The 27,609-nt window shown below is 56.0% G+C and overlaps 1 protein-coding gene across 8 annotated transcripts in view; it reads left to right on the top strand.

Annotated features, from left to right (window-relative positions):
* The window catches only part of NFIX (nuclear factor I X), a 74,552-nt gene that overhangs the window by 24,377 nt on the left and 22,566 nt on the right, over nt 1–27,609 (top strand). For all 8 annotated transcript variants that reach the window (XM_003915007.5, XM_009193643.4, XM_009193640.4 and 5 more), the window contains 4 exons: nt 24,812–24,874; nt 25,174–25,248; nt 25,650–25,770; nt 27,237–27,373. In XM_003915007.5, coding sequence (XP_003915056.1) covers nt 24,812–24,874; nt 25,174–25,248; nt 25,650–25,770; nt 27,237–27,373 — 396 coding nt within the window. The remainder of the gene's footprint in view (nt 1–24,811; nt 24,875–25,173; nt 25,249–25,649; nt 25,771–27,236; nt 27,374–27,609) is intronic.

Here is a 27,609-nt window from a genome sequence, read left to right as displayed (position 1 = left end):
TAACAGTCCAGTGAACTCAGCACTTTTATAATCCTTGTGTTATGCCTAGAAGCTGGCAGATAGAAGAACCTTGCTTAAGGCCACCCGCTAGTGAGCAGCAGCCCTGGGGCCTGTCCCTGCCCTGCACATCTGCCCCTCACTGCTGATCACCTTGGCTTATCTCAGGGTCTAATTTCTCCTTGTGAACTCTAAACTCTTCTTTCCAGCTACAAGGCAGACGCCTTGTTGACAGCTTGCCCCCATATCCACAGGGTACCTCCCTGTACTCCTGGCTGCCCTCTGCTCTCTGCTCCATTCCGTGTCTTGGCTGTGGGCATCACCACCTAGCCAAGCACTTGAGCCCTCACAACCAAACTAACCACAGGCCTGGGAGAGGCCTGAAGCCTCCCTGCCTTTTCACCACCACTGTGTTTTCTGAACTCTGTCTTCTCCTCTCTCTTGTATTTTTTTTTTTTAATTCCCCATCTCTTCAGGTTGGATTTGTATTTTATTAAGATATAATTCATATAATAAAATTCACTATTTTAAAGTGTACAGTGCCAGGCATGGTGGCTCATGCCTGTAATCCCAGCGTTTTGGGAAGCCGAGGCAGGAGGACTGCTTGAGGCTAGGAGTTCAAGACCAGCCTGGGCAACACAGGGAGACCTCATCTCTGCAAAAAATAAAAAATAAAAAAATTAGCAGCTAGGAGCAATGGCTCACGCCTGTAATCCCAACACTTCGGGAGGCCAAGGCAGGCGGATCACTTAAAGTCAGGAGTTCGAGACCAGCCTGGCGAGCATGGTGAAACCCCGTCTTTACTAAAAATACAAAAAAAATTAGCCAAGTGTGGTGATGCAGCCTGTAATCCCAGCTACTCGGGAGGCTGAGGCAGGAGAATCACTTGAGCTCAGGAGTGAGAGGTTGCAGTGAGACGAGATCGCATCACTGCACCCCAGCCTGGGCAACAGAGCAAGACTCTGTCTAAAAAACAAAACAAAACAAAAATTAGCTATGTATGGTAGTGGTGTGCATTTGTAGTCCTAGCTACTTGGGAGGCTGAGGCAGGAGGATTGTTTGAACCCAAGAGTTTAAGGTTGCTGCAAGCGATGATCACGCTACTGCATGCCAGCCTGGGCAGGCAACAGAGTAAGACTTGCCTCTAAAAAATATAAAAACAAATAAAAGTTAAGCGTAGGATTCAGTGTCATTTAGTACCTTCACAATGTGTATAACCAACACCACCATCTAATTCCAGAACAACTCCATCGCCCCCAAAAGAAACCCCATACCTATTAGTAGTTAGTCCCAATTCCTCATTCCTCCTAGGCCCTGGCAACCGCTAATCTGCTTTGTTTCTATGGATTTGCCTGGTTTTGGATGTTTCATATAAATGAGATCATACACTATGTAGTCTTCATGTCGGGCTGCTTTCACAGAGCATAATGTTTTCAAGGTTCATGTATTTTGTAGCAGCAAGTATCAGTGGTTCCTTTTTTTTTTGAGACAGAGTCTTATTCTGTTGCCCAGGCTGGAGTGCAGTGGCGCAGTCTCTGCTCATTGCAACCTCTGCCTCCCGGGTTCAAACGATTCTTCTGCCTCAGCCTCCTAAGTAGCTGGGACTATAGGCGCCCGCCACCATGCCCAGCTAATTTTTGTGTTTTTAATAGAGGTGGGGTTTCACCATATTGGCCAGGCTGGTCTTGAACTCCTGACCTCATGATCCGCCCACCTCGGCTTCCCAAAGTGTTGGGATTACAGGCATGAGCCACTGCACCCAGCCAGTTCCTTCTTTTTTAAGGCCAAATAATATTTCATCATATGGCTGTGCCACATTTTGTTTATCCATTCATACATTGATGGACATTTGGGCTCTTTCCACTTTGTGGTGATTGTGAGTAATGTTGCAATAAACATGCATGTACAAGCATTTATGTGGATGTATGTTTTGGATTCTCTAGGGTATATACTTAGAGAGGAATTGCCCTGTCCTAGAGTTTCATAACTGCCTTCCTTGTCCATCTTGTCTGCCCAGCAGTGCTGTCCCCTTAGTGGACACCTAGGGCCTATCTGGGTCAGGCCCCTGCTGACCCTTCCATCACCACATCCCTTCACTTCCCCTATACTGCGTATTCCAGCATTTGGAGCTCTCTATAGCCCCTGAGTGTGCTGTGCTGTTCCTGCCTCTGGGCAGAATTCTGCTCATGTGTATCTGGCGTAGCCCCTTCCCCTTTTGTCTGACAGCCTCTTTTTACCCCCAGCCTGGCTGTCACCTCCTTGGTGCAGCCTTCTCCCACATCACTTCTCATCCTCTGAGGCCAATCCCCTCCCTCTGAGGGGGCCTCCATTTTGTCCATTACACACCAGCTTTCGGCTGCAGGGGGGTTTTACCCAGGCAGCTTCTCTGGCTCTGTATCTGTGTGATACCTGGCATGTAGCAGGTAATTGGTGCCTAACAAACACATGTGGAATTAACTTTAAGGCACTGCATGTGCTTTTCCAAGTGTGCATGTCACAGATCTGTGTGTGACCCACACAGATTTGTCTGCCCCTGCAGACATACAAATGAATATAGAATCAAGGTGTACCTACCATTACTCTCTGGACCCCTGGGTGTCAGTGGCCTCACAATTGCTTCTCTGTGACCCAGACAGGACTTGGAGAGCTCCAGAGTGATTCTGAGGAAACCCAGTCGCCTTTAACCCAAACAGGTGACTTACTGTTCCAGACTGCTGGGGAAGCTCTGGTCACAGGGGACATGTGACCTGTCTTTTGGCTCTTCCCCTTCACTCCTCTAAGCATGTGGCTGAGTAGTCTGCAGGCAGACGGCCTGTCCCTTCTGACCATCCAGACCAGCTCCCTTAGAGATGGCCCTGGGCAGGGAGAAGGCAGGCCCCAAAGCAGCCTCCAGGTCCCGGGAGAAAAGCATAGTTGCTCCCTGGTGGTGTTGGTAATGACTTGGCAGTGGAGGGAAGAGGGTGCATACCTCCAGGAGGAAAGTAGCAGGGGAGCCACGAAGAGGCTGCCCCACGGCTTGGGTGCTGTGTTGCAGATCTCATCACTGAAAGTGTGGCTAAGGCTGTCCCTCCAGGTGTTTGGGATGCTGTCTGGCCCCTATACCAGCCCCACTCAGGGCCAGAGGACGCTAAATGAGTCACTCAGCTCTGGCTTTGCCAGGTGGCCCAGGGTAGGCGGACGCCTCAGGTGGGCACATAACGGTGCTGCCAAAGACTCAAGGAGGAAGAGGGGTGTGTCTGGCCACTATCCAGGGCTCACTCAGGGTACTAGGAATGGGAGGGAAGAGGAGGGGAATGCTTTCTGACCTGATAGCATTGCACAAGTCAGCCGTCCTGCAAGGCGGCTCTTTGCTCCTTTTCTTCCCTCTGGTTCTCCCCTGTCCTTCTCTAGCTGGGATTCCAGCTCTAGTCAGCCAGTGACATCTCCTCCGCACCCAGGCCAGTGAGCCAGATTTTTTTCCAAGCCTCAAGTCAGGCAGGTTTGGGGAGGAGACAGCCTCTCAGGCAAGTGAACTCCGGAGGCCCTTCCTCGTAGAAGCCCAGCCCTCCTCCTCCTCCCTCCTTGGCCCTCTCCTCTCCCTGGGCCTCTTCCCCACGTGGCTCATTACAACTCCAGTTGTTCAGGTCTTGACCTCAAGAGCCTTCCCTATTGACCCCTGACCAGCGATACTAATCTGTGTCAACAGGCCCCAGGGGTTAAAGAAACACAACCCGCCGCTGCCGCCTTAGCAGGTGCCTGGAGGGGGCGGGGCGGCTCCCGGGAGCAGCCAGGCGGCGGCGGGAAGGCACTTCTTAGGCACCGCCTCCTCTTCACAGCGCCCGCCTTCTCTGCTCCGACTTCGTGCTCTCCTGGTGTCTCCACTTCCTTTGCAGACCTCCCTCCTGCCGATTACCCACTCCTCTGTGCCACCACTTCCCTTCTGTCTTTTTTTCCTTTGCTGTCCACTCTGCTTGCAAGATTTGAGACCAAACTCCCGCAGGCATCCAGGTGGTGCCCGGGTTGATATGCAGCTGCCTGCCCTTGCACCTCTGGGGACTTTGTTAAAACGCGGGTCCTGGGGCTTGTCCAAGTGGGTAGGTCTGGGCAGACTCGTGAATCTGCATTTCCACCTAGTACCCAGCTGCTGTTGGTCCTCCAGGCTGTCCCCCAGCCTCTGCCAGCTGCTCCTTTGTCTCCAGGGATGGAGCCATCCTTAGGAGGCAGGGGCACACTCCTGGCCCTCTAGGCTGGGGGTAGAGCCCAGATGGGAGTCCACCTGGATGGCACAAACCACCTGAGTGATCCCTCTGTTCTCAGAACACAGGTGGGTCACCTGAAGATGTCCTGGTGACGATGCAGGAGCTGCCAGGCAGGGCCACCGTGAGTCACTGGGGGTCATGCCAGTGAGCTTCCTGCGTTGTTGGCTCTGGCTCTGCTGAGAGCCATGTCAGGGTGAAGGGGGCACACTGCTGGCTTAGATAAGACAATCCAGATTCTCTCAGAGAAACAGTCGCATGTCAGACATGCGCCCTTTCTTGGGATGAACCTAGAGTTGTTCATAGCCTGGCCTTAATCCTGCCGATTGCATATACTGTGCTCATCTCGACCCAGTTGAGGCTGCACTTCTGTGCTTCTTGGGACGGCTCCAGGGCCATGAGGTTGGCACCCCCTGCACCCATCCACACACACAGACCAGAGGAGCGAGCATCATGGGGACGGGGACATTAATCACAGTTCCTGTTCTGCCTGGCACTGCAGCCCCAGTCCCCAGGAGTCTGTGTATTCCCATGTTCCCTTCGTCCTGCTCACAGGGAGGTGGAAATCCAGACAGAAACCTGCCTTCTCCTCCATCCCCACTTGAAGCTGCTGGTACTGCTTCTGACCATCCAGCCTTAAGATGTCCCTTCCTTCCGTGGGGCCCCACAGCCACAGGCTGCCTCTCCTGCAGACTGCACACATGTCTGGCAGGAGATGGCCCAGAGAAGGTGCTAAGCAGAATGCAGGGTAGGGCTCAGCAAGGTCTGGTGTGCTGAGTGGGTTTAGACAGTGTTTTATGGGGGTCTTTCTTGTAGGTCCAGGAAACCTAGATGGCAGTCAGGCTGGCTGAGGGAGCACCCTTGGGTGCTGCCCTCTTTCCGAGTGCTCTGCTTCTCTTTGACTTTACTCTCTATCCCTTAATCACCCCAACCCACCCCTTTTCCTTCTTCCTCTTGGCTGTAGCTCCCTCACAGGGCTGGGGAGCAATAGACAAACTCTCCAAAAAAATTTTTTTTTAAGTTTCCCAAACTTTTCCAGATGCCAAGAAGGGGCCAGGGAAACTGTAACTGCAGAGGGGGGAAGGGGAGAGGAAATGTTCCAAGGCCTTCCCTCCCTTCCGCTTGGAGGCAAGGATAACTAGGGGAGCAGGGTGACTCTGGTGCCCTCAGACAGTCCACCTGGAAGGCAGAGAGGCCCCTAACCATCCCATTTTTGCTACCCCCAGCCCATCCTCCATCCTTACTCCCAAAGGCCCCAGCAGCATGTAGAGGTAGAGGCAGAGAAGGATGTCAGTGGGGCACCTAGGAACTTCTGGGGTTCAGAAGGGTGGATTTGGGACATATCCCCCCACCAGCTGACGGAGGTCAGGAGCTGAGAGAAGTGGGAGAACCTGTCCCCAAGGACGCCCTCCCCTGGAGTCTGGGGCCTGATAGAAGAACCTGCCACTGCTGGGGTTGAGGTGTGGGGGAACAGACAGGAGGGGGTAGTGTGTGAGGACAGTGCAGGGATCACTGCCCTCCCCCAGTCCCACCCTCAAGGGGTGCTGCCCCCACCTCTACCGTTCTGTCCATCCACTCCCTGGACACCTCCTAAAACAAAGGCCTCTTTGTGGTCCTGGCCTACTGGCCTGCTGCCAACGGCATTCTTTGCGTGTTTCCTGAGCACGGATCCCAGCTTCGTGGTCAGCTCCTCCCCCATCCAGCCTCCTTCCCGGCCTGACTCCTGGTGGCTCAGAGCAGTCCCCTCTCCTGTCCTGCCCAGGGTCCTTCTCTACCGTGGACAGATCTGGCAGAGAAGAGAGACTTCCAGGAGCTTGGCCACTGGGCCTTTTGTGGGGTTGGGGGACAAGTGGAGGTTCAATTGCATCCCGGCTCCAGCTGACCTTGGTGGGTTTCACTGAGCCTCTGTTGATGAGATGTTATCATCTGTAAAGATGGGGAAAATAACCACCCCTTGGGGCTATCAGGCAGATTCAATGTCTACAGAACACAGAGCTCCTGCTTACCGCAGAGTGGAAGAGGCAGTGTGTAACTCGAGCTCCCCATTTCAGCACTGCTCCCTGGGTTCCTAGGGGGCTGGAAGTGGGCTTGGTGGGCGGCTGAGGAGCTCAGAGGAGTCTCCAGAGTCTTAGGTGAGACGTTTCCCTGCACTCCTATGGGGCCCCCAAACCTATGGCCCACTCCTGGGAGTGCTGAGGCCAGTACCCCAGGGAGTCCTACTCCACCAAGAGTTGGAGCTGGGTCCCTAGCAAGTGACCTGCCTGTCCTAGGCCTGGTCCTGCTCTGTGTGCCCCCAGCCCGTCCTGGCATCCGTGTCACTCTGTAACAGCAGTGGGGTGTCCTCCCTGGGTTAGGCATAGTAGGGTGGTGCCTAGAGCCCTGAAAATAGCAGACCTGAGGAGGGCGGGGGTAGGGGGTCCAAGGAGGGATGGCCCAGCTTTTGGAGAACACTTTCGAATGTCAGCAGATGCACACCCCTCAGTCACCAGCCACACTCACACACAGAGACACACACGGTCCTAATGAAGTCCTAGATCACTGCTCTGGGGGGTTTTCCCCCCCTCTTGTTAAAAAATGTTCATAATTTGGAAAGAAAAGGAGCTTTTTACAAGCTGGCGGCTCTAGGGAACTTTCCGTCGGTTCTTTCTGGCCTCGTGATGGGTGGGGCCCACATTTCCCTTCCTTCTCTCTCTCCCCCGCTCTCCTAATAATCCCCCCTTTCCAGCCTCACCAAACACACACACCCTTTAGGAGACCTCCCGCCGGCTGTCACCCCAAGAAAACTGGAGGAAAGCCGAGGACCTGTCTGTGCCCTCCTGGGCCCCATCCAAGCGCCAGGCACAACCCCCCCCCCCCCCCCCCCCCAACTCCTCCCTCCCACCGAGAGGTTGGCCCCCACAGGCCTAGAGTCTTCAGATTGCTAAGCTTCCCAGAATGTGTGCCTGGACCCAGGCCCGGCAGCCTGCCTGCCCTTCCCCGAGGACCTGCCCCACTCTCCCGCAGGGTGAGGGTCCCCCGAGTCCTTCTTGCATCCGGGGGCCCCGCCAGGGAGGGCGGTGCTGAGCTCACCGCCTCGGCATCTGCCCTCCCCCTGTCTCTGGTGCGAGGGCCGGCCACACTCCCGCCAGTGCCTTGCTCCCTAATAGCTTTTTAAGTCCAACCACATGTGTCTGCGGAGTGAGGAGCCGCCCCTCACGGGGCCTCGGCTCTCCTCCCTCAGCCAAGACCACCCTCCACTTGGAAGAGCCTCAGGGCTGGGGGAGGGGGAGTCTGCCTCCTGAGAGCCCATCTGCTTGCCCCGGGCCCAGCTGAGGAAGAAGGGGGTGGGCTGAGTGCTTGGGGGTCTCTTTTGGGAGTGTCGCGTGAGGCCAGCCCTCAGGCTCAGCTGGCCCCCGGTTCCCTAGCCTCTCCTCTGGGTCCTGCAGTCTAGGATCCTCTCTCTGTAGGGCAGGCCAGGAGGCGCCGGCTTGTGGGTGTGGGAGCCTGGGTGAGGAGTCCTCATCTCACCTCGAGCCTCCCTGGCTGGCGACTTTGTGCCAGCAAATCTCTCCTTGCACCCAGCGCCACAGGGGTGACCCCCCAGTCTCCCCTCAACTCAATACACGTGTGGTTCCCTGTGCGTGTGAGTGGTCTGTGGGGAGGCCTGTGGGGTGCGGTTTCGCAGAAGGGGAGTGAGGGCTGAAAAGCAACGAGGAAGCAGGCTTGGGGTCCTAATGAGAAAATTGCTTCCAGCCAGGGAGTCCTGCTCTGCGGCTGAAATTGCATCCAGCCCCAGCCAACTTTGCCGCCGCAGTACCCGCCCTTCGGAAGGAGTTGGGGAAGCAGGCGGGCAGGGGGAGGAGCGGGCTTTGCACATGACTCAGGCGCCCCTGCCCCGCTCTATACGCACACACCTTGGAGAGTCTCTTCTGCCTCACGGGGAGGAGCCTGAGGGCCAGGCTTGGCTCCGGACCCGACCGTTTGATCCTTGGGAGGCAGAGGAGGGAGTAGGGAGGGATTCCCTCTGTCTTTCTTGTTCAGTTCTGCTGCACTTACGAGGTGCTCACTGCATGCAGAGGGATTGGAGAGGTGAGCTTGCATAGGGTGGGCCCACCCACCCAGTGGCATTTACTCTTACAGTTAAAGGGTGTTAGGAGCACTTTGTTTTCACAAAGATCCTGCGTGGAGTCCCACCTTCTAGGATGCTTCATTTGAAATTCGGCCTCCCTGGGGCGGGGTGGGACCCTCTTGCCTGTCCTTCCACTCAGGGGGGCCCAGGGGTGAAAAGCTGGCTTAGCTTACATTCTTCTTTCTGTTCCTCACTTTAAGGGCTCCTGAGCAGAATCAGCTGCAGAATTTGTGGGGCCCAGTGCAAAATGCAAACTTAGGGTGCCTTGTTCAAAAATTAAGAATTTCAAGACAACAACGGTGGAAGTCAAGGTTATGAAGCCAGCCCCGCTTCCGAGGAAAGTTGGTATCACCCAGCAGCCCACTGGTTCAGGGGCTGTGGCCTTTACCCTGATCTGAAACAGGAGGTTCCACCTGCTTGTTTCCTGGATCCTGGGGAATCTCTTCACAACCTGGCACGGTCATCTCACTGCTGCCGCATCCCTCAGAGACTTACTTTCTGGATTTTAAAGATGTTGGTTAGGGAGGAGAGCTATGAGGGGAGGGAGCAGAATGAGAATGGATCACACCTTCAGTGCTTAGAGAGTCTCAGGGCAAGGCCTCACTTGTCACCCTTAAGTGAACCTGACAGTGGAACCATATCCCTGGTGAGGTGGAACCTGCAGCCTGGGCCCAGCCAGTAGCGGGTCAGTGGGACCTACCCCTCCTCCGGGATGGAGCCTCCCTCACCAATGACAAGTTCTGACGGCTGTGCCTGTGCAGAGCGGGAAGCGAGCAGGAGTGCTTGGAGGGAGGGAAAAAGGCAGGAGGAAGGAAACAACCCCATTGTCATCCCCCAAATTACTGGCTGGGATGGCAGGGGAGGAGGCGGAAAGCCGACATTGTTTACTTAATTAAAAGTAAACAACAATTTGCCGCTGCCAGCCTCCCATTAGCTGTGTGCGAGGAGCCCTATGAGCTGCAGACTCGGCTTTCGCTCCTACCAAGCCGGCTCCTGACGCCACACCCCCAGCCTTGGCTCCCCAGGGCCCCAGGCCCTCCCCTGCTCCTGTCCTCTTCAGGCTGAGGAGAGGGGAACAAGCTATTAAAAGTAAATAAATACATAAAAAGAAAACCCACTAGTGTCTCAGAGTCCTGTGGGTCAGGATGAGAATGTCAGAAACTGTCATTTGGCAGGCCAGCATGGGGCCTAGAGACCCCTGAGTGTGTACACTGAGGTCTGGTTGTGGTGGGCTGGGCTGGGCAGGGCAGGGGGGCACTTCTTTGTCCAGTCAGCCAGATGTTGGACTACCTGGGGAAGGCAGCCTCCCTTCCTCCCTCCCTCCCCCTCCACCGAGGCCCTAGTCTATACTACCTGGAAGCCTGGGCCTCTCTGCCCCGCCTCCCACTTTTTCCTTTTCCCTTTTAGCAGCTTATAAACATCCTTCTCCCATCTTTTTGGCTCTGCTCCCAGAAGGGGGCTGTTCAGGGATCCTGGAGGGCTGGGGAGAGAGGCAAGCTCTTTGGGGCCTAAGGGGAGAAAGACAGCTGGAACTGGCCCCACCCCCAGGACAGTACAGCTACAAGTGACCCTAGGAACAGGGGAGGGGGGTGCCCTAAGTTGGGGTGAGGTGGGGACCCTCCCAACTCCTGATTCTGTGGAGCCTTCAATCAGGAGGGGTGGTTGGATGGCAAGAGGGGTTTTGCATGGGCTTCCGCCAGGCTCCAGGGGCTGAGCAGGACACCTTTCCAGGCATCTGTCCTCAGGAAAGCCCTCACCTCTCCTGTAGGCCCTGCCTGCAATTATGTAGAGCACAGGCTTCCATCTGGACCTCAGTAGGCATGACCTGAGGCTCATGACTTTAAAAGCTCAGGATGTGTGCTGGGAGCAGGAGCTCATACCCGTAATCAATGCTAGCACTAGGAGGCCCAAGCCAGAGGGTTGCTTGAGCCCAGGGGTTCCAGACCAGCCTGGGCAACATAGGGAGAACTTGCCTCTACTAATAATTAAAAAAAAATTAGCCGGGGGTGGTAGCATGCAGCTGTGGTCCCAACTACTTAGCCTCCTGAGTAGCTGGGACCACAGGTGCATGCTACTACCGCTGGCTAATTTTTTAGGAGAGCTAGGAGGATCCTTAAGCCCAGGAGATTGAGGCTGCAGTGAGCTATGATGGCACCACTGCATTCCAGCCTGGGCGACAGAGCAAGACCCTGTCTCAAAAAAAAGCGAAAAAGAAAACAAAAAAAAGCTCAGGGCCCGGATACTTGCAGGGAGAGAAGTACAGGAGCACGTGAAACGTACCCAGCTTTATGAAACCATTGCTGAGCCTCCTGGGGGTCAGACAGGCAAGATGGGGAGGGGTAGGTCTGAGAAAAGAGCTAGACTGAGTGAATGAAACAGTCCCAATCCCCAGGGTGTGGGGGTTGAGAACCCTGGTCTGGAGTTTGTCCCTCCACGAAGATTCAGGTCCCCACTATTCCCCTGAGCCACCATCTCACCTTTCTCCTGTCCCCATCCTCCATCGTCATTTGCCTCTTCTCATCTTACTCCTCCACCATTAGGATTCACACATACACATACACATGCACGTGCACACAAGCGCACAGATCCCAGGATTCATGCACATCGGGATTTTCACATGCACTCACACACATAGACAAATCTGGGAAGTCTGTCCTGTACTTAATTGAATTAAAGGACTGGGGTTTGGCAGGACATTGTGTATCTGAGCTGCAGCCTCTTGCAGCCGTTTCAGGGGCTGATGGTTCAGGCTCCCTGTAATTCCAGCTGCTGCCACTCCCTGTGGGCAGGTGGCTGGGCCTGCGCCTGTCCCCTTTCCCCTTCCCTTTCTCTCTCCTTTTACTTCCCAGGCCAGAGCCCCCGGCACAAGGCCTGGGGAGGCTGGGAACACTCAATGTACTCCTCTTCCCTTCTCTCACTTGCATTTTGGAAGCTAGTGGGAGGCTAGGGCCTCCTGGGGAGGAGGTACCCCCAGCGTGAGGCCAGGGGACTGTCAGAACAGAACAGTCCAGGCAAATCCCTGCTTCCAGGTTTTTTGCTGACCATTCTTGGGGTGGGAGCTGGAGGCTGCTTGCCACTGGTTGGAAAGTGGACACACTTCTTGGCCAAGTGTAAGCCACCTGGCTTTGACTGAAAGGTGGAGTCTGGTCTAAGGGCTTTGGGGAACCCTACTGGAGTGGCCAGGAACCATAATGGTTGGGGGAGTGGTGCCAGTGGATGGAGTGTGCTGCAGGGCAGGAGGGATGCTTTTTTTTTCCTTCTAATTTGATTTAATTAGAATTCTTCTTCTTTTTTTTTTTTTTTTCCCCGAGATGGAGTCTCACTCTGTAGCCCAAGCTGGAGTGCAGTGGTGGGATCTCGGCTCACTGCAACCTTCGCCTCTGGGGCTCAAGCGAGTCTCCTGCCTCAGCCTCCCAAGTAGCTGGGACTAGAAGCATGTGCCACCACACCCAGTTAATTTTTTTGTATTTTTAGTAGAGATGGGGTTTCACCATTGTTGCCCTGGGTGGTCTCAAACTCCTGAGCTCAGGTGATCCACCCGCCTCAGCCTCTCAAAGTGCTGGGATTACAGGCGTGAGCCACCGCACCCAGCCAGAAGGGATGTTTTTGACCTCCATTTCTTCCCTCCACTTCAGCCTCTGCTTTGACAGGCTCTGGGGGTGGCAGTAAGCCTGTTCTCAGCTCCCCTTTACTAGGGACAGGTGATTTCACTCTGGCCACTCCTTGGAGAACAGAGTGGTTGAGCTCAGGCCCCAGCTCTCAGAGGGACCTAGTACCGAGCCCAGCCCCCACTCTGAGGAAGCCTTGGATGGACCATTCCTGGCCCAGAGCCTGAGGCCATTGGAAAGGGCCTATATCCGGAACCGGTGAAGGAGAGAGCCCAGGAGCCTCACTGTGGGTGGGAGAGGCGTGGTCAACCAGCCTTGCCTCCTGGGGCATCAGCTCCCAGCTTGTGCTGCACTCTCTGACCACGCCTTTGTGGGGCACCTGCTGTGTGTAGAATCTACCCCGAAACCTATAGCTTAGAAGAAGCATGGGCAAGCTTCTAATGGCTGGTAGTATGGGTGTCCAGGGACCTGTTGGAGAAGCCCAGTCCAGCCCTACATGTGTGACCCTTGGTGCTTGGCAAGGCAGGGGGGTAGGGAGCAGCGCTCGCACAGCCAGCTAGACTGTTTTGCTCTGGGGCCTGAGGATTAGGGGGTCAGGGAAGCAACCAGGCCCAGCCCAGGGCCCTGTGAAGTGATCTGCACTGCCCAGGGTCAGAGGGATGGGGGGGGGGGGTAGGCCTCACCTCGGCTAACCTCCCAGCGGAACAAAGGGGCCTTTCTCCACGCCCGCCCGGGAGGGTGTGCCCGCCCGGCTGCTGCCGCCACTGCAGAGGGCGCTGATTTTTTTTTTCTTCCTGACTTTTCTCCATTTTTCTCTGTCTCTGGTTCCTGATCTCTGACTTTTAGTCTCATTTTTTTCACTTTTTATGGGGGTAGGGTAGAGATCTTCCTTTTCAAGTGTTTACCAATTGCAGAGACAAGTCTGCATTGCCAAAAGGTAAGGACATCCTGGGTGCGTTAGGAATACTCCTGGGGTCACATGGCCTTAGACCCCCTCCCCCAAATCGAGGGCAGCTCCGTTCTGAAACAAGCAGGCAGGACTCAGAGCGGCAGCCACGCAGGGTGGGACCGGGCTCACTGGATAACCCCCAATCAAGCTATATACCTGGCAGGTCCCCGCCTTCTGTTCGCCCACGCATTTCGCGGCCCCCTTTCCATCCGGCCCCCGCATCGCAAGCTGTTCCTAATCAATGCGAAGGGGAAACTCGGCCCTCACATCACATCACATCACGGGATGTGTTTGGCAGCGACAGCAACAGGAGCCGCTGTCACGGGTAGCTCCTTCCTTGGTGCATAACCCAGGGTCCGAGTGGCCTGGGCCTGAGTGGGTTCTTCTCCTTCCTCTTGGGACCCCCTGGGTATGCAGAGGGAACCACATCCCCTGTAGCTCTGGGCTGGTAGCTGGCCGCGCCCCGCCGCAGCCCTCGGAGGGCAGCTAGTGTTAACTCGCTGCGCCACCTAGCTACGGCATCGGGGAGAGCAGCGCTTCGCTGCCTGAACCGCGTCGCTTCCTGAGCCGCGCCTCTCCCTGAGCCCTGCTGCCCGGCAGTTTGGGGAAAGCCTCTTTTGGGTCCTTCAGGGAGTTATGAATGAGGAATTTGGCACCTGCCAGTCGGAGGATCAATGTCACTTTGTCCCTTCAGCAGCCTTTGCTGTCCTTATGCAAGCTTGATACTGTATAGTATATAAAACTGAAAGTTAAAATATGTTCAAAAGAAAAAACTCTGTAAAAATCCCCACTCACATCTCATGGTGCTGAGCAGGTCTTGGTTGTGTTGCACCAAGAAGCAAGAGAAACACACTGGAGGTCTAACAGCAGCAAGTCTAGGATTTAGAGCCTAGGCTTCTGATTCCAGGCCCAGGGCTCTGTGCAGCAATCGGTGCCGTCCATTCAGCCCAGCCCTGCCCAGGCTCTTAGGGCTCCAAGCTGGAAATTTGCAGTTAGAGGCCCAGATTCCTCGTATTTCCTCTGGACAGTGGCTGCTTTAGAGTCTCCAGGGCAAGGAGAGGAGCAGGCCTGCGAGAGAGTGCTCCGCTACCTTCCCGTGCTGTGCTGTTCTCAGGCTCCAGTTCCTTCCTCTGATCATTCCAGCCCTTGAGTATGGCGCAAATATGTCCAGTCCTGTGTCTGGAACCACCTCGGCTTTGCAGGAGGATTAGCGGCATCAGGGTTTCCACATTAATTCACTGGACATGAGTGTCGGTGGTTGGGCTGCAAGAAAGCTATTCTTTCTTCAGGAAGGGGAAGGTATCAGCTGGTGCCTCTGTTCTCTGGGTGGTCAGTGTAGCCATGGTTTGAAGAAGGATCTAGAAGCGTCTCTGCGGAGTCTTATCATCCACTGCAGGTGTGCTTTGAGATGTGGGGGATGTAGCAGCAAACAAAACCAACAGAGAGGGCTTGTCCTCAAGGGGCTGATGGTCTAGTGGGGTCAGGACCTCCTGGCCTGAGTGGCCTGGTGGCCAGGTCTCTGGGGCTCTCATACCTTCCAGAGCTAGAGTCTCCCACTTCCCCAGCCATGGACCAGCCAGAGGTTCCCTGTGTAGGTGGGATTTGGAGGAAAGGCTGTTTAGTTCCCAGCCTCCAGGTGGGAGAAGGGCCCCACTTAAACATCTGATTATGGTGGGCATTTGTGTTTGTTGCTTGTCCATGAGCCAGGCTCAGTCTCTGCCACACCAAGGCAAGTCTCTGGGTGAAAAAGGCCCCTTTGGAGTCACCAGCCTGGGTATTGAGTGCTCTCTCATAGGTCATAGGGGTTGAGAAAGTTAGCACCTGAGGAGGGGAGGCAGGTGGCTTCGGCCTAACTCCCACTTCCCCACAGGGTGAATTGACGTAGGTGGGTTCTACAGTTCTAATCCCAGGCCCTGAGGTTTCCTGGATGGATTCTTCCAAGGAAAGGGAACAGTGGAGGGAGGCAGGAGCAGAACTCTCCTTAGGGCCAGAAAGAGAGCAGGGGGCAGAGAGAGGTGGTGGGAGAGGCTGATGCTCCCTAATCCTTGCCGATTCTCTGTCCCTTTTGATTTCCTCAGGCAAATAGGCAGAGAGCTTAGGGACCTTCCCCTGCCCTGGGCTAAAGTGAATTTCCTGCTCTATAGGGTCTCACTTCTTCCACCTTCCTTTTCTTGGCCAGTTGTTCCTTCTCTGAGCCTCCTCCTTTTCCTTTTCCTCTTCCTTCCCTCCCTTCCCCAGAAGCATTCAGGGGTGGGTGAGTAGGGGCTACTTGTCCTGGGGTCTCCGCAGCTCCTCACTCTGCTGAGTGCCCACCAGACAGATACTGGCAGCTACATGCAGCCCAGCAGTTGTGTACACAAAGCTACTCCTGAGTATCTTTAGGAAAGTTTTCCTCTTTCTGTTTTTTTTTTTTCCTTCTTCTCCCAAAGGAATAATTTCCTCTCTGCTGTTTTTGTTTTTGCCCTCTTTCCCTGCCTCTCTCAGAATCTTGTACTGTACTTCTCTGATTCTTTTTGCCCCAGTCTTCTTTCTTTGCTTGGACCCTGATTCTCTGCTGTGGCTCCTCCTTCTCTCTCTCCCTCTCTCTCTATCTTCTAGTTTTAGTTTTAGTTTTGTCCTTTGGTTGCCCTCTGGCTCTGGGGCTTCCTGCCTTCTCGCATCCCTCCTCTAAACTCCTGCTTGTCCCAGGCGCATCCCTTGAGTGGCCTGCAGAGCCTCTGCCTCCTGCTTCTCATACGAGGTTGGCATTAGGGTCTGGAGGACTCTGTCCCTTTATGAATAATTAGACCAAGGGCAAGTGTATATGGGGGTAGGAGGAGGGTGATGCCTAGCCCTGGGAGGTGGGGACACTATTAATAGCCCTAAGAGCAGCTGGGGGTGAGGGTGATTGTCTGGCTAGCCTGTCTTGTCCTGGGCAGCTCAGAGGGCCAGAAAGGGCAGTGCTGGAAATAGAGAAAGCGGGTGGGGGTGGAACCAGGATGGGACACCCCCTCCCCAGGGCCCCTCTCTTTTCTTGGCTTGTGGAGTGTGGAGGACATTCTCCACTGTCAGTTTTTCTTCATCAGGTTGGGGAGGGGATAGAAGCTTCAGGGACTGGGGGCCACTTGCCTGGACCCCACCATCACATGACTCCTGGCCCCAGGCCCTCTTAGAAATGCTGGCTCCAGCTGCTGGCTGAATCGTGGCACCAGCCAGCACTGCCAGGAGAGGCGCCTGGCCTGGCTGCCCATGGGCCTGTGCCTGTGCTCCTGGTTTTCTCAGCTCTCTGTATTCCAAGGCTGGGCTGGGCTGGGCTGGGCAGGCCTTGGGCCTAGCACTCCCAGAGTGCATCCTCCCTGTTCCCTGTTGGCCCTCTCTCCCCCACCCCCATTTCTAGTATGGTGACTGTCTTGAGACCACTGGATGGCTACTGCGCACTGATGTGGGGAGGGATATGTCTGTATGGGTGTCTGCCCAGGCTCTGCCATTATATTTACAGAGAAGCCTCCCTGTTGCTCTTTGTAGATGGTAGTGGGCCAGGCCCCAAGGGAGCCCCTCTGCTCACTGGCAGTGGTCTCTGGGGCAGGACACCAAAAACTGCAATCTAGGACACACTCACCATGTACTCAAGAGCATGAGCTCCTGGGGAGGGGAGCTGAGGGTCAGCCACAGCTTCCCCCCGAGGGTGGGAGGTGGCATTTAAATAGAGTTGAGAAGGAGGAATAAGCGTTCAGCAAATGGAGATAAAGGGAAATAGTAATCCAGGTGGAAGGACAGGCGACATTTATGTAGCCCCAACTATGAGCCAGGCCCTGAGCTAAGCACCTTATTATACATATTTTCTCATTTATTCCTCACCCAGGAATACTAATAGTAGATGTTATCTCCCTTTTACAGATGAGGAAACAGTTCATAACTTGGCCAAAGTCACGGGCTGGTAGGTTCTGGAGCATGGATGTGAATTTGGGGGAGCCCTGGTATGCCGTTGCTGGCCACCCACCTCCTTCCTCCTCCTACCCTCCACTTCAGCCTGCCCCCTTTGGCCCCTCTTTGCTGGGGCAAGGCCAACTTACCCAGGACAGGGTATCCAAAGTGGTAGAGCACCGTGTTGTACCCCCTCAGTGGATACAGGCTCCAGACCAAGGGCACCTCCCTGGGTAGGCCAAGGGCAGGCTCAGAGGACAGGTGAAGCAGACCCAGGCCAATGGCTCCTGCCTCTCTCCATCTCCCCAAGATGTTTTTCTTTGCCTTCTTCTTTGCCTGTTCTTTGCCTGTCATCTTCGATCTCTTCTGCTCTGATGGGAATTCCTGCCCCAGGTATCTCTGAAACACCCCAGACAGTGTTGCCACCATGCCCTGGGTCCACTTGTTCCCTCCATAGTCAGGTGTCTGAGGTGCCAGGTTTGGTGCTGGGTCACCTTGCCATAGGCAGACCTAGGGGGAGCCTGCAGGCTGCCTCGCATGTCTCATTGCTGCTGTGACTGGGGGTCTCATTAACTTGTTGGGCTGGTCCTGGAGTGGCCATTGGCAGGTGGGCCTTTGTCCACCTGCCGGGTGCTCTGCTCTGCACCAGGGGCATATCCCTTCTCTCTCTCCTTTGCTGGCCACTGCCTGTCATCCTTTGGGGAAGAGCAACTGAGCATTCAGCTCCCCAGTGCCTCCTGGCTTCTCCCACTGTTCCATGCCTGGGCCCATCTCCAGGAGTTCTCCCTGGGCTGGGGACAGCTGCTAATGAACCGGAGCCGGGCAGAGAACGCTGAGCAGCTCACACCAAAAAAACTCCCTGAAGGGCTCCGGGGCCACTTGCTGGGGATGGGAGGTGGGAGTTCTGTTGTTTTCTTGGAGGAAAATTTTGAGCTTAGGAACACCTTTCTCATTTTATGAGGGAGGCAGTGATGGGCTGTGTGACTGGAAGGCTTCTGGCTAGGAGTCCGTCTCCACATGGGGAGTGGAGGCAACCAAGCACTGTAGGAGACAGGCCTTCTTCACCTCGACACCGTGAGGGACCTGAGGCTTTCAGATGAAGCGTGAGACTGCTCTGCTGGTCTCCTGGGTATAAGATAAGCTGACGGACTTGCTTTCTCCTCGCTTCCGGAAGCCTCACTGCCGAGCTGTGAGTCCTGTAGTAGTCAGGCCTGGCCCTTGCTCCAGGGGCACCCGTAGAGGCCGGGGTGCATTGGAATGGAGAACGTAGTTCTTCCTGGGGTCAGGAGATGGAGAGGGGAATGTCCCATCCAGATGCTGGCCCTTCATCTGCCAGGTTCCTGTGCCTTCCCTACCGCCCCCGCCCCCACAATGGCTTTCCTTGAGCCTAGGCCCTAGGGGCAGCCAGAGCAGGCCTAGACCACATGTGAGTGTGACTTGGTTTCTTCCTTTTTCCTGTCACTTATCCCCTCTGCCATGTCCTCTTCCCCCATCTCCAGCAGGTCAGTCAAGTCAAAGGCGGAAGCCTCTTTGGAGCTATGAGCAGGGAGGGAATGAGGAAAGGGGAGAGGACAATAATGGGGTGACATGTTCCCCTGTCCTTATCCCTGCCCCCACCCACAGCTTGAGGGCTATGCTTCTTGTTGGGGCGCCTGCTTTAAACCATGTGAGACTCTAGGGATGACAGAGGAGGAAAAAACCTGCCACCTCAGGATGACTCCAGGATGTGTGTGTGCGTGTGTGTGTCTGTGCACATGTGTGTGTGCACATGCATGGTGGCTGGTGGGGCAGGTGAGGAATGGAGAGGAGAGGAAGACCCTAGAAGCCCCGTGGGCCCAGGCCCTGGCCAAGCCTCACCCCCTCCGTCTGCCCTCTGGCTGCCCTGCATTCTCAAGGACTTCCTCGGTCCCCTGAGTCTCCTGTTTGCTGAGACGGGGAGAACCCCTCTGTGACCCGTCCCCTTAGCCCCCCATCTGTCCACCATTCCCCTCCTCAGGGTGTCTCACATTCTCAGACTTGGGTTTCAGGAGGCACAATAGTTACATTCTCCAGCTCTGATTGCTACAGGCGGAGCCTCTGGCTCCCCTTGAGATTGGGTTTCCCGTGCCCTGGATGCTCCGGAATCTCAGAGGAAGGGGGAGAGAAGTAGGAGGCGGGTGCAGTGCTGGGAGGACCAGTGATTGGCCCCAGAATCGCATCAGCCCTTCAGAGGATGGGGTGTTGCAGCTGCCCAGAGGCACCCCCAGAACAGAATGCACCCCCACTTGCTTCTGGAACGTCAGGCCTGGGAGGGCCAGGGGATGGGCAGGCACGCCCCAAGGGCTGTTCTCCCCATTTCCAAAGGCCAGCGGTTCCTGCAGAGTTGAAGGGGGTTCCTCTCTGGTGGCTCCAGATGTACCATCTCACTCCACCCTTTCTTGACAGCGAGAAGTGGCTAGTGGCACCTCCGTGTGTGTGTGTGTGTGTGTGTGTGTGTCTGAGAATATGAGTGCATGCATCCAAGTGTATGCACATGCCTGGGTATGCATATGTGGGTTCAGCTAAGGCCAAATCTGTGCACGCCCCTCAGCCTCCATAAAATTTGTTAGGCCAAAGTCCGTGGGGGCAATTGGCCAGCAAATTATACATGGCTCCTTTCACAGCACAAGTTTGTTTCGAGTGGGAGCTGAGGCCAGTGTTGGCTGTAGCCAGCAGGAATTCCTCCCTCACCCTAGTGGGAACCATAACTATCTCCCCATCTGTAGCTAGAAAAATATTATACTAAAATCATGCAGCCGGGCGCGGTGGCTCACACCTGTAATCCCAGTACTTTGGGAGGCTGAGACGGGCGGATCACGAGGTCAGGAGATCGAGACCATCCTGGCTAACACAGTGAAACCCCGTCTCTTCTAAAAATACAAAAAATTAGCCGGGCCTGGTGGTGGGTGCCTGTAGTTCCCAGTACTCGGGAGGCTGAGGCAGGAGAATGGTGTGAACCCAGGAGGCGGAGCTTGCAGTGAGCTGAGACCGCACCACTGCACTCCAGCCTGGGCAACAGAGTGAGATTCCGTCTCAAAAAAAAAAAAAAAAAGTGCTGTCAATTGGAGTTTATGTGCAACCCTAGGCTCCTCCTGGCTGCTGGAGCTTCCCCTCCAGAGCCCTACTGAAGAGGCAGAGTCCTCTTGGAAACAGGCGCAAGCACACGTGGCTGCAAACAGCAGAAGGAAGAGAGGGAGGTGCTGAAGAGGTGAGGGGAAGGCAAAGGAAGGACAGAGGGAGGGGAGCCAAGGGAGACAGGGAAGTAAGATCACAAATGGGGATCCAAGGGGAAAGGCAAAGAGCTGAATAAAAGAAGTAAGGTGGGGATTTATTCCAGGGGCTAAGGAGGGGAGCTGGTGTGGGTGTGAGAAGGGAAATTTTGCAGGGGAACTTTGTGGCTGTTCCAGGGGATACTGAGGAGCCCCCAAGGAAGAGAGGGGCCCAGAGTGGCCACTTGGCTGAGCCTGGCTCTGGGCTGGGCACTGCCAGAAGCCTCCAGCCCACAAGCTGTTGATGCTGGGGAATGACCCGTGGTGTGCAGATGAATACAGAGTGGCCCCAGAACCTGGAGCCAAATCCCGTTTCGAAGGCTTGTTCAGCAGAGCCCACTTGGGCCCATGCAGAGACAGAGTCCAGTCTTATCGCCTGTTCCTTCATAGCCCTCCCTTCCAGATGTCTGCAAAGTGGCCAGAACCATGGGCAGGGGAAGCCTCTGCCTCAGAGACATGGATCTCATGAGTAGCCCAGGTCCCCAGAGAAGGACAACCAGCAGAGTTGTGTCTTTGTGTGACATGAGTCAGCCTGACACCCCCAAACAGCATCGAGAATGAGCTGTGGGCTCTGAGATACTCTCCCTCCCCTAGCCTGGCCCAGAAACCAGGGACCTCGAATGCTAGCCTGGCCAAGGCACCTGTCGGACACAGCGGCTGGGCTCAGGTTTTAGGCAGCTGCATTTGATGGGCCGAGTGGGAAGCAGCTGAGAGCACAGAAAGATCTCTCCAGCTCCCAGCACCAGCATGGAGGGAAACTCTGTGTTGGTGTGGGGCGAGGGGAAGCAGCAGCACCCACTCTATCCCATCTCCAACCAGTCTCTCCAGGAAGCACCGGGAGCCACAGTCCCTGAAGTGATTGGGAGGGTGGTTGGGTGACCCTGAACTTAAAGGTATGCAGTTAATGTCCTCATTGGCTGGCAAGCAGGCTGGAGAGAAGCCTGAGGCCAGAAAGGCTTCCAGGGGACATGGCCCCAGAAGACTGGGGAATCAGAGACACAGCCCTTGGGGGCGTGGGCCGATGACAGAGGATAAAAGATAAAAGATGGAGCCCGGCACCTGCCTGCGTTGTGCCAGCCAACGCTGTCCCTGCCCCTCCACTGGCCCATAGGCCACCAGCTGGCCCATTGTCCCCAGTGAGAGAGCAGACTCTGGAGGGGGCTCCCTTGTGGGCAGGGGCTCACTCATGCACGCCTGCCTGGCAGGGACTGCCAGGGGAGAGCCACCCCGGGCTCAGGGGCGAGGAGGGAAGAAGGGGGGTGGCCGAGAGACGGAGCGTGGAGACTGAGTGGGAGGCCCGGCCAGAGTCCGGGAGGCCGCCCTCCACCTTCATAGTGGAGAACAGAGCCCTGCCATGCTGCAGTCAGGTCCCCTCCTGTGTTGTTGGCAGTGGGCAGTGTGCGGGGCCTGTGAACAGGAGATAAAGAGTTCAGGCAGAGTGTTTTTCCTCACTAACCGTGGATTTGTATATTTGTTCAGCTGGTGGCTGTGATAAGCCCCATTCTGCCAGATAAAAGCAGAGCAGCCACGAGGCAGGGCCTGGGGAGGGGCATCCTAAAGGGGCCTTCCTTCTCTCTGTCCCAAATCCCGGGGTTATCCCTTCCCCCGGGGAGCCCAGACAGGCAAGGCAGTCACGACATGGAGATGCTCTGCAGCTCCTGTTGCCCGGGGGGCTGTCCAGAGCAGGCCCAGACCCCAAGGCAAGGCTCCCCAAAGAGCCCACCAGGTAAGAAAGCTGGCCCACATTGCGCTTCTGGTGGGCAGGACATCTCTTTGCCTCCCCAGGAGCACTTCCACCATGGACCTAGTGGCCTCTCTGGGCCCTGCAGCCACTTGCTGGTTCTTGCCAGCCTCCTTCCTCCATCCATCCAAGGCACATCCCCGAGCTGACAGGGTGCTCAGAGACCTTCCCCTGTCACATCCCTGGTGTCCCGAGGTACCTGCTGCCCTCTCGGGACAGGGGTCTACCACATACCTGCTGCCCTCTCGGGACAGGGGTCTACTCTTGAGCTAGTTAAGGCCCTGGGCCTTGAGATGCCCTGTGAGGACTTCAGCCACCTTTGAGTAGAGCTGTGGTGTCCCCCGCTCCTGGCCTCAGCCTTCCCTGCTCCTTTCACTGTGCTGGCCAGAGGGGAGAAGGGGAACACCACTTGAGCAGATCAGTGGGGCCCTGGCTGCAGCTGCCCCAGCCGCAGGCCTGGCTCCTGTGCCTCCGAGCCTGGGTCCAGATTTCCCATGTCTCTGCCTTTTGTCCTGGAGCTGAGCTGAGCATGTCAGGGGCCGGCGGTGGCGGCATTGTGGGCCTCCGGCTGGGGCCGCCAGCCGTAAGATGGCTGCCAAGGTCTAAAATGGCTGCCAGCAGCGCCCGGAGCAGCGCCCGGAGGCGCGTGGCAGGGGCCTCGCTCGCACCGGATCCTCGCTCCCTCTTGTTCCTTTACACAGAGCTAATAGTAATAACAGCAATAACATTTTGGGGCTGTGTCCTGATTTAGAAGGATTTCCTGTCTGTCGCGCTCTCCTGGAGCCCCATTTGCCTCTGCTTCAGTCGCTGGCCCACCTCCATCTCTTTGTCGGGTTCCCTCTCGGCTGTCCCTGGGCTGAGTACATGTGTGTGCATCCATACATGCATGTGCACAGGCACATGGCTTACCATCTCCACTTGGCCTTTCGCAGTGGGTTGACACCGCTCCCATGGGGTGGACTCTGAGGCTTCCTCCTTCTTCCCCTGACTCTACTGATCCATCTCTGGAGGGCTTGTTGGGGACTGAGTTGTCCCTAGGATGGGTGGGGTTCATAGCAGAGAGACCCCTGGGCAGTAGAGTGGGGACCATGTGCCCCTCGCTGACCTCTGCACATGTATTGTGAGGCTGTGCCCTTCCCAAGCCATGATTTAGAGCAGCCACAGGACTGGGGTCTGAGGAGGCCCCGGGGCGGGCTGCCTGCTCCCTAGACCCCTTGGCTGCCATTGCCAGCCTGGCTGGGGCTCAAATCAGACCCAGAAACCCAGCAATGGGCCAAGGTGAGAGAGTGAGGTGTAGTGTCAAGAAAGTTCACATTCACACCATGCTATGGCACAGAGAGGTTGCCCTCTCAGGGAACACGGGTGGGCTTCCTCCAGAGCAGAGAGTGCCACTAACAAAGAGATGACTCAGGGTGGGAACCTCTTTTTGCCAAACATATCATCAGGGCTGAGTGAAAGGGGAGGTATGGAAGGATACACCCCAAACCAGAGGTGGTGAAGTGTATCGTTCCATATTAAAAGCACTTGTTAGCACTTTCCGTATTAAAAAGAACTACATTTTCTTGACTCGCTACAATAGGATTTATTTTTTGGAATTAAAAAATCAAAGTTAAGTGGGGATGGGGTGGAGGGGGAGTGGGGCCTGAAACAGTCACCCTTTTTCACCCATTACATTAAGGCAGGTAGCCTGGAGCGTGCCAGTGCTTTCAGCCCCAGACATGGTGGGGCCCTCATGCTGCAAGCAGGGGTGCCACCCAGGTGGGCTGCATCCTGTCGTCCAGCCCTAGCACCCAGCTCTGTTCCTTGCCTCCTGAGTGACTGATGGGGTCCCTCACCCCAACCCTAGGGGTGATGTCACCTTTTGGGAACCTCCTTTATGGTGGGGGCAAGCAGGTTGAATCAGGGTGGTGGCAAGACCCAGGAGGCAGGAATGCTCTTCAAAGTTGGGCAAAGCCCTGGCCAATACCAAGGCAAGGTTTTCAGATGCCACCCCTATGTGGTCCCCCTGTGAGCAGCTGATTCTTCACCAAATGCCTGGCTTCCTCCTGCCCCACAACCTGCCTGGCCCCCCTCCACCACCCTCTCGCCAGCTGTCATGCCCAGGCAGGCATTCTGGAGGTCCCCGTTGCGCCCCTGGCACACAAAGCTTTGAGGACCAGGGGGACGGGGGTGGGGGGCTTTCCCAAGCTCAGCAAAATATTCACACACACACTCCACCCTGCCCCCAGTCCTCTGTGAGCTCCCACTGCACAATGAGCCCTTGTCTCGGGGCTCCCTCTGAGCAGCTGTGGCACCGGGGCATGAGACAGCCCAGACAGGCTGGCACAGAGCGGGCGACAGCGTCAGGGCAAACCTCCCCCCTCTGGGTTGCCAGGCACTGCCTGTGAGCATAAAGGTGAGGTGGGGGAGGCGCAGGCAGACAGGAATGGCTTCAATTAACCAAGTTAGGGAAAGGGATGCTCCTCTGGGAGCTGAAGCTGGGTGGGGGATGGGGGGACCCTTGGGTCTGTCCCCACTGTGGAGAGAGAGAGTCTCTGACTTCTCTCTTGGGACCCTCCTTGCTCCGGACTCTTGGCCGGTGCTTCTTGCCTGAGGGTGGCTTTGCCCTTAAGGGCACAGTGGACAATGTCTCGGGACAGTTTGGGTTGTCACAACTGGGGTGCTACTGTCATCTAGTGGGTGGAGGCCAGGGATGCTGCTCAGATACCCTACAGTGTACAGGCTGTTCCCCACCACAGAGAGCAATCCAGCCCAAATGTCATCATTGCTGAGGCTGAGAAACCTGCATTGGGCCTATCTTTCCTTCCCTGCTTTGGGTCTCCCTGAGCCTCCCGGGGCTGGTTTAGGGAGAGAATGGGATGAAGGTTTCTGTGGCCGGGCTGGGCCCTCCCTGCTCTTGCACCAGGCTGGAGGGGCCAGTGCTTGGCTGGTGCTTATGGAGAACTTTGCTCCTGACACATCCTCCCCTTTGTGTCTCCTGCAGAATCCGGACAATCAGATAGTTCAAACCAGCAAGGAGATGCGGACATCAAACCACTGCCCAACGGTCAGTGCCCCCAACCTGCCCAGCTACGTTGTCCTTCATGCCCCTCCACTTCCTTCCCCTACCCTGGCTGCCCTGGCCACCCTCACTTCTTCCCCTTCATTCAGCTGTCCCTTGACTGAGCTTAGCCTGCCTGAGGGGATGGGGGCACACCTAGAGCATCTCAGTGTAGACCTGAAGGCCAGCCTGGAGCTGGAAACGGGACTTGGGAGGGACAGTCAACAGTGGGGAAGATCTTTGGAAATAGCCAGGCAGCCCCCTTCTGGCCTTGTCTTGACTCACTCATCCTTTCCCCTCTTCAGGGCACTTAAGTTTCCAGGACTGTTTTGTGACTTCCGGGGTCTGGAATGTGACGGAGCTGGTGAGAGTATCACAGAGTAAGTGAGTCCTTCCTTCCAGGCCAGGGATGGGGATTGAAAATGAGGAGGTGGGACCTCATGGGATGTCCTCCTAATGGGGTCTTAGGGCAGGTGGATGGGGACAGATGCTTTCTGGGACACTCTCGGCCCCACTGGTGCTGGGCTGGGTACAACAGAGTCTTCCAGAGAGGCCTGTCTCTAGTCTCCATTGCTTTGAAGGAAAAAGAAAAAGTCACAACCAAAGGCTCTTCTCCTGTGACCCCCTAGCTGGGAGGAGGTTCCTTAGCAGCCCAGATGGCCCACTTTCTCCCATCTCCTGGCCCCACTCTGGGCTTCTGGGAAGCCGTTCATGACAACAAAACAGACCCCATCAGGCCTCCCCGCATCTCCAAACCTCATCACCCTCTCATTCTTCCTAGCTCCTGTTGCAACAGCATCAGGGCCCAACTTCTCGCTGGCGGACCTGGAGAGTCCCAGCTACTACAACATCAACCAGGTGACCCTGGGGCGGCGGTCCATCACCTCCCCTCCTTCCACCAGGTGAGCCCAGTGGTCCTGCCTTTCCATCTTCTCTCCACTTCCCCCAGGGCCAGGGCCCTCCCAGTGGCTATAGTCAGCTATGTCACCGAGGCTGCGGTGCTTCAGAATGTCACCTCTCATTGAGGGCACTGGCTCTAACACTTTAGAGTCCACCATGCGCAGTCACCCCCTGAGCTCCTGCTTTGTGCTGTCATGAAGCACGCAGCCCTGGGGACACAAACTCACACAAGATATAGCTCTGCCTGGAAATGGGAGTCCGAGAAGGTCTCTGTCTTGGGAAGGTGACATTTGAGCCCAGACACAGAGGAGGTTGGGAGGTCTGGGGAAAATGTTCCAGAGAAGAGGGTAGCCTCTATCCCAGTTCAGCCCACATAGGCTGGTGGGACCACCCCACAGAGGGCTTTGGAGGCCAGAAGAAGACATTTAGACTTCATCGCTGGGTAGTGGGGACCCCTGAGGGGTTTTAAGCAGGGGATGCTGAGGGTGTGTGTTCCAGAAAGCTCTCTCCAGCAGCAGTGTGTGTGGGCGGGACTGATAGCCAGTTAGGAGGCCATTGGAAAGGCTGGAGTGGGGGAGGGTCTGGAGGGTGGGGTGGCATGGAGAGGGAGGGAGCTGCTTGCGAGGCAGGGATGTGGGTTCTGGCCAGGGCAAGTTGTGCTGGGCATGGTCCACCCTGCTTTTTTTTTTTTAAACATGGGTGTTTATATTAATTGTGAGATTTTTGGCATTCATTTTGATTTTTTAAAAATATGGGACTAGGCCAGGCACAGTGGCTCGCGCCTGTAATCCCAGCACTTTGGGGGGCCGAGTTGGGCGGATCACAAGGTCAGGAGATCGAGGCCATCCTGGCTAACACGGTGAAACCCCTTCTCTACTAAAAAATACAAAAAATTAGCCGGGCATGGTGGCGGGCACCTGTAGTCCCAGCTACTGGGGAGGCTGAGGCAGGAGAATGTTGTGAACCCGGGAGGCGGAGCTTGCAGTGAGCTTGCAGAGATCACGCCACTGTGCTCCACTCTGAGTGACAGAGCGAGACTGCATCTCAGAAAAAATAAAATAAAAAAAAAGGGACTAAAATATTATTTATATTGATAACTGAGTTTATGGCATTTTTGTCCCTGCGAGTACCTCATTCACCTCACCCTAGCCCTGCGGGCTGCTGGGAAATCATAGGTGGGATACAGGAGGCAGCTGAGGGTTTTGCCAACTTCTCTGATGTGGGCAGCTTGGAGGACCATGGCATCACAGATCAGGAAGGGGCTTGAGGAAGAGGAGCAGGTTGGAGCTGATGGCTTGAGGGGCCCTAGGGCTGATCTTGGGGTTGGGCACGCAGTGAGCGCCCAGAAATGCTGCTGTCAGCCGGCACCACTTGCCACGTAGAGGGCCATCCATGCGCAGTTCTTTAGCCTGGACAATTGGTCACTCCCTGGAGCCTCGGCCCATCTGACCCTGTCTTCCTTCCCCAGCACCACCAAGCGCCCCAAGTCCATCGATGACAGCGAGATGGAGAGCCCAGTCGACGACGTGTTCTATCCCGGGACAGGCCGTTCCCCAGCAGCTGGCAGCAGCCAGTCTAGCGGGTGGCCCAACGATGTGGATGCAGGTATGGGTGCGGGGGATCCTGAGCAGAGCAAGGGAAGCCCAGAGCCTTTTTATCCCCCTCTCAGTTTACCTGGTGAGCCTCCCACCAGTTGTCCCCCTGTCGGGGGGCATTACCCATCTGTTTTCTTGCCTCCTGATCTTCCAGGGAGGGCAGAGCAGGCTGAAGGAAGGGAGTGGAGGCGAGGAGGGATGCTGTCAGAGTCAGCAGTAGAGCCCGTGGTATGGTGGTGGGAAGCA

Source organism: Papio anubis, chromosome 20 (assembly GCF_008728515.1).
Source record: "Papio anubis isolate 15944 chromosome 20, Panubis1.0, whole genome shotgun sequence".
Classification (NCBI taxonomy): domain Eukaryota; kingdom Metazoa; phylum Chordata; class Mammalia; order Primates; family Cercopithecidae; genus Papio; species Papio anubis.
The sequence above is the reverse complement of the archived record's forward strand: the minus strand, read 5'-3'. Positions and strand labels throughout refer to the sequence as shown.